The sequence below is a fragment of the Saprolegnia parasitica genome (genome assembly GCF_000151545.1).
Source record: "Saprolegnia parasitica CBS 223.65 unplaced genomic scaffold supercont2.122, whole genome shotgun sequence".
Classification (NCBI taxonomy): Eukaryota; Oomycota; class Saprolegniomycetes; order Saprolegniales; family Saprolegniaceae; genus Saprolegnia; species Saprolegnia parasitica.
In genome coordinates, this window is record NW_012156516.1 from 79 (window position 1) to 5794 (window position 5716).

A 5716-nucleotide genomic window follows, 5' to 3' on the forward strand; every position below is an offset into this window, starting at 1 on the left:
CCGACGGAAGAAACATCCCATCCTCGTCCAAGCACAGGAGCGAGACCATCACGTCGTGCCAGCGCACGAGTGGCAGGTCGAGGGACTGCCGCCACACGTCCAAGCGCTCGGCCAACGCCGCGCGATCGGCGACGAACGGCAAGACGCGCTCCAGTGCGACAATGGCCGAGGTCAGCGCGTCCTACGCTTCGATATGGCAACCCTTTCTGGCATGGAAACCCGTCTACGTCGGTCGTGGGCTCGTCGCCAAAGCGCGGCTTCTCGGCGCGCAGCAGCAGCGTTTGCACGATCGCGTCGAAGCTGCTCGCGTTGGCCGACAGCGTCGTGCGCTGAAGCGTGCCGAGCGCTGTCAAGCCGGCCTTGTCGCGAAGCTGCGGGTCGCACTGCCGCTGCAAGAGCGCGTCGACGACGTCGGCGTAGCCTGCGAGGGCGGCGTAGTGGAGGCTCGTCCGGCCAAACTACCAGCGGCGTCAACAAAAGGCGGGACGATGATTTGTTTACGAGGTCGACCGCGTTCACGTCCAAGCCCATGCGATCGACGAGGAAGCCGAGCGTTGCGACTTTGGCGCTTTCCTTCGCCAAGCTGCGGTCGACCGTCGCGTGGAGGAGGGTGAACCTACGCCCATGAGCCTCGCTACGAGTAGGAATATTGCAAGTACCCGCGCCTGTCCCGGAGGCTGTTCGGGTCGAGACGCCAGTGCGCAGGCCCGCTGCGTGTCTGGATGCTACCGGTCTCCCACCATGTCTTGAGCCCGTCCACTTTTCCACCCGTCGCGTGGTCGAAGAGCGCGGTGAGGACGCGCCCGGCCGAGTTCTTGGCAAACGTGCACTCGGTGCTGGCTCGGCAAATGGCCTGCTCCGCGTCTCGCGCCGCTAGAAGATCGTGGAGCTGCTGCTCGAGCTGCGACGCGTAGAGCTCCAGCGCATCGTGCGTCCGCGTCGGTGGGTGCGCCAGGCGTGCTTGGCACGCGTCAATCAGCTGCTCGGCGCCCATGCGACCGCGATTTTGATGGGACTGGCCTTTCTGGCTAAACGCACGCAACCCGCCCAAGTGCAACCTCAACGTGGCCGGATGGTGGATGCGCTGGCGAGCAATCTGCCGACAACAGTGTCAAGATGGCCACCGTGGACAGCGCAGAACTCTCGATTCGACGCGCTGCCAAGCGACGCGGCTGCGATCTTGCGTCTTTTTAGCTTCGTGTGGATTTGGTCGTTTTGTCGCAACGCTTCGCGGGATGGCAACGACAACGACCAAGTCCTCCGTCGTGCCCGCCGAGGCTCCATGCTCGCCTCGGCGCCCAAGTAAGCTCGTGCGCAGCTTCACCGAGCGTGCGTGGACCGGACTTCGCATCGAGCCCAACGAGCAGATGGCGCGCGCAGGTACGTTCACGACGTCATCTTGCCACATGCATCCCATTGATCCTAGCGAAAAGCGTCCTCGGCAAGGAAGAGATCGAGATCTTCCACTCGCCCAACACGGGTGCGTCGCCGTACATGCTTCACCCCAACTCGGGCTTCCGGCGCGTCTGGGACGTCTGCGCCGCGTGCTCGGTCGTTTGCGTCTGCCTCCTCGTCCGACTAAAATCTTATTTCGTCGTCGACTGAGCCTCGCCTGTAGACGCCCATGGAGCTCGGGTTTCAATCCATGGACTGGAGTCGACTCTCGGCCTTGGGAACGTTCTTTGACGTCTTCTTCGTCACGGGTAATACTTGCATCATCTTCGACGGCATCAGCGCGTCGATGCTCGTGCCTTAGACATGGTGCTCACCTTTCGGACGGGGTACCTCGTCTCGGGCGAGATCGTCATGAACCAGCGCCTCGTCATGTGGCACTACGCCGAGTCGTGGCTCCTCATTGACTGCGTCTCCAACTTTCCATTCTACCTCTTCTACTCGCATGCGAACCAGTCGTCGGTCAAGTTCCTCAAGCTCCAGAAGATTCCCAAGATGCTGCGCTTCGCCCGCCTCCTCAAGTACATGCGGCAGTACGCCAAGTACTACAACTTTGTGTTGGTCGTCGCCGCCATCGTCATCAGCCTCCACGTCCTCACGTACATACGCCCGAACGAAGGAGGAGAAGCATCGAGCGATGCCAACACGTAGGTGCTTGTGGGCGAGCCTCTTTGATCAGTGCATCGAAAACGTCTTTGACGCAGTGACGAAACGCACATACTGCGACGACAGCCAAGTAGACGCCTGGGATACTCCTTGGCTCATCCTGTGGTAGATGGAGCCCATGTACCTCGAGTCGCTCCTCAACGTCCTCATGCTCTACACGTCGCTTGGCGAGTACTCGACGTACGCAAGCATCGGCAACCTCGCGAGCCCGGTCGCGCGCGCAACCCCGACCGTCTACCTCCTCTCGTGCACCATCCATTGCACCCTTTTTTCCATCGTGAACGATTGCATTAGGATCTGCATCGTCGTCCTCGGGCTCGTGAGCTTGTCCATCTTCTTGGCCAACATCATCTCGATCTTCATCAGGTCGCGTATGTCGTTTCGCGGCGTGGACCTCTGATGGTCGGGGTAGTTGGGACCAGCAGAGCGCGCTCTTCCGGAATCGCATGGACGTCATCAGTGCCGAAATGAAGCACTATGAGATCCCGCTCGAGCTCCAAGTAGACTGCATGTCGCACGTGCTAACACTAATATTGTCGTTCTAGCGCCGTGTCAAGCGCAACTACGACTACCTCTGGATCAACGTACGACGGCCGATTGATTTCGTGTACAAAATTAGCACAACGTCGATCTATTAGCAACGCGCGTACTCGGAGATGACGCTGCTCTCGCAACGGGGCATCTCCAAGAGCCTTCGGACTTCGATCGCCCTCTTTCTGTACAGGGACCTCCTCGAGACCGTCCCGTTTTTCGCCGGCGAGAACGCCAAGCTGCTGGGCCGCGTACGATTCTGCTTTTCTTCTACGACAGGGCGAGCGAGGATGGCGTAGATCTGCCTTGCGCTCGAGACGGCCGTGTACCTTCCTGGCGATCTCATCATCCAAGTCGACGACCTCGGGAAGGAGATGTTTATCGTGCGGCGCGGTGTCGTCGAGGTTTTGATTGCAACTCGGCCGGAGACGGCACCACGTATTTTGCTCAAGGACGGCGCCTTCTTTGGGGAGACGGCGCTCGTCGTCGAAGTCCGTCGCACGACGTCCGTGCAGTCGGTGACCGTCACGGACCTTAACGTCCTCAACAAGCAGGTACGACGACACGAGTTGGGATTCGGGACCAGATCTGGCATCTAGGCGTTTGACGAGATTGTCGCGGAATTTCCAGATTTTTTCCAGAAAATGAAACGCATCGTGATCCAGCGACAGATGGACAACATGGTATTCGACCCCATAGGATCGCAACTGAAATTGCGTAGCACATTTCAAACGACGCGGACAAGGCCGTGATCGAGCGCGAACTGAACGCGGTCGTCGACCAGTCGCTTGCAAAGCGAGCGAGCGACGCCTCGTCGCCGTACTGGCACTACTGCCAAGCCAGCAAGACGGGCAACAAGCTCAAGCGCATCGCCGAGCGCCTCCAGCACAGGACGGCAGACTCGACGACTGCGATCCCCGTCACTCGCCCCAACCGCCGAAAACGAAGCAGCGCGCACCGAACGCTCAACGTTGCGTCATCCGGTGTGCGCGCCGTGACCCAAGACACAACCAAATTGGGACTGGCCAAGAGACCACCCGCGGCGACGCGGCGCTCGGCCGAACCGGTGGACACTGTCGAGCCAAAGCCGAGTCTGGACACGATTGCCCAGCGTCTCCGGGTCGTCGAGGCGTCCATTGCAGCGCTGCCGACCTACATGGCGGCTCTGCAGACGACGATGCAGCAGCTTCACACCGACCTTGCGCGCCTGCCTACGTCCTCTAGCCAAAATCCCACCGAGTTGCCGTCGCTTCACGTGTCACCTCTCTCCCCCGAATCGCGCTAGTGTAATAGTTCGCAAAACCAACAACGTTGTCAAGAGTACGGTCTACTATAGAACGAGTCTCATCGCAGGTGGCCTCGCTTCGGCATCTCGTTCAGCTCGAGTAGTTGAGTTGATGACCGTCCTGAATCCATACGCTTCTCAACTTAACTCACCCAAGAAGACGAAAGGGTCGACCTCAGTACCAAGTCTTCGACTGTCTCAACCGACGCTCTACAACATACAGGTGCTTCGTCAGAAACAACAACTCGTCGTCAAGCTCGTCCTTTCTCAATCTCCGTTTCAGTTGGTAACGGCGAGGCAGTTGCTATGAGCGCCAGCAAGGTGGCGCCAGGTCCAGGCGTCGGCCATGTGCCACCGGGCGACGAGGACGAGCATCGTCCGAGCGAGAACGGACGCGCCAAGGCGCTCTGGCAGCGCGTTGTGTCGCTCACGCTGCCGCGCCCCGACGTGGAAACCATCGACATTTACCACCGGCGCGCGCTGCCGCAGCTGTTCATGGTCCACCCTAATTCAAGCTTTCGGCGCGTGTGGGACTTGAGCATCGCCGCTGCCGTCATCTACGTCTGCGTCATGGTACATCGTATATCCATCTATTCGTGTTGCGTTTTGAGATTGAGATTGAGCGTAGACACCGGCGTCGCTCGGCTTTGACTTTGTCGCGTGGGGCCCGAACGTCGCATCGTTCGAGTCGTTCTTGGACGCGTGCTTTGTCTGCGGTAGATGATCTCAATTGAGAGAGGAAGATTGAGATTGCGGTTGACGTGGCATAGACATGGTGCTCTCGTTCCGAACCGGGTACTTTGCGAACGGCGAGCTGCACATGGAAGCCCGCGTCGTGGCGCGGCACTACCTCCGCACGTGGTTCATTGTCGACTTTGTCTCGAACTTTCCACTCAGCTACGTGATTCCGTCGAGCAACAAGCGGCAGACGTCGGTCAAGATCCTCAAGCTCCAGAAAATTCCCAAGCTGCTGCGCTTTGGCGTCCTCCTCAAGTACATGCGGCAGTACGCCAAGTACTACCACCTCCTCGTCACCGCCATCACCATGTCGCTCGGCCTCCACATCTTCACGTCCGTCGCATCTTTCGTCTCAGAAATCAGATCTGACATGCGTTTCATTTCTAGTTGCATCTGGGTCAACGTCTTCAACAACTGCTACGGCGACGTGCCGGTCTGCAGCGACTGGGACACGGTGCGCCTTTATCGCCCTATTTTGTGATTCTAGAAGAAGGACTAGGCCTCGAGTATTTACGCCGAGTCGTTCCACAGCGTCCTCCTCACTTTTCTTGGCATCGCCGAAGCCTCTTCGTTCCAGACGTCGTCGTTGCTCGCGTCGCCGTTCGAGTCGTATCGACCGCACATGTATACGCTCAGGTGCGCGCGAGTCCATAAAAAAACCCTTTTGATGGACCTGGGAACCGAGGATGCGTCAATAGCTCGTTCATTGCGCTCTTTGGTGTCTTCAACTGCGCGCTCCTCTTTGGCCACACGCTCACGCTGCTCCTGAGGTAGACACGCTTGGGACGGACGACTGACGAATGCGCGTAGCTGGGACCAGCAGAGTTCCACGTTCCGGAACCGCATGGACGTCATCTCGTCCGAAATGAAGTACTACGACCTGCCCGCAGACCTCCAGGTACAACTTGTCTATAAAACAAATGACAACTCTCCTGCATCTAGCACCGCGTCAAGCGCAACTACGACTACCTCTGGATCAACGTACGGCACACATCTATCTATCTATCTATCTATCTATCTATCTATCTATCTATCTATCTATCT

At 58.6% G+C, this 5716-nt stretch overlaps 3 protein-coding genes across 3 annotated transcripts in view; 2 read left to right on the top strand and 1 right to left on the bottom strand.

The window, feature by feature from the left end:
- Window positions 1–227: 227 nt before the first annotated feature.
- Window positions 228–994, bottom strand: SPRG_14257 (hypothetical protein; the record flags this gene model as incomplete). Its single annotated transcript, XM_012353374.1, has 3 exons — window positions 228–458; window positions 502–616; window positions 660–994. Coding segments are annotated over 3 exons (681 nt in total), but the record flags the coding sequence as incomplete, so codon positions are not given.
- A 185-nt stretch (window positions 995–1179) lies between these two features.
- SPRG_14258 (hypothetical protein) lies at window positions 1180–3934 on the top strand (the record flags this gene model as incomplete). The annotated part of the gene is made up of 12 exons (XM_012353375.1): window positions 1180–1380; window positions 1427–1572; window positions 1619–2051; window positions 2104–2188; window positions 2228–2364; window positions 2413–2484; window positions 2531–2618; window positions 2664–2702; window positions 2757–2900; window positions 2949–3203; window positions 3249–3332; window positions 3371–3934. Exons 3-12 carry the CDS (start codon window positions 1759–1761, stop codon window positions 3932–3934), a joined length of 1761 nt encoding a protein of 586 aa, XP_012208765.1. The 5' UTR covers window positions 1180–1380; window positions 1427–1572; window positions 1619–1758.
- Window positions 3935–4240: 306 nt separating this feature from the next.
- The window catches only part of SPRG_21392 (hypothetical protein), a gene marked incomplete at both ends in the record, with an annotated part of 2725 nt that continues 1249 nt past the window's right edge, over window positions 4241–5716 (top strand). The window contains 8 exons of the mRNA XM_012353400.1: window positions 4241–4507; window positions 4563–4650; window positions 4705–5005; window positions 5060–5126; window positions 5172–5308; window positions 5371–5442; window positions 5483–5570; window positions 5615–5653. Of these exons, the coding sequence (XP_012208790.1) occupies window positions 4241–4507; window positions 4563–4650; window positions 4705–5005; window positions 5060–5126; window positions 5172–5308; window positions 5371–5442; window positions 5483–5570; window positions 5615–5653 (1059 nt within the window). The remainder of the gene's footprint in view (window positions 4508–4562; window positions 4651–4704; window positions 5006–5059; window positions 5127–5171; window positions 5309–5370; window positions 5443–5482; window positions 5571–5614; window positions 5654–5716) is intronic.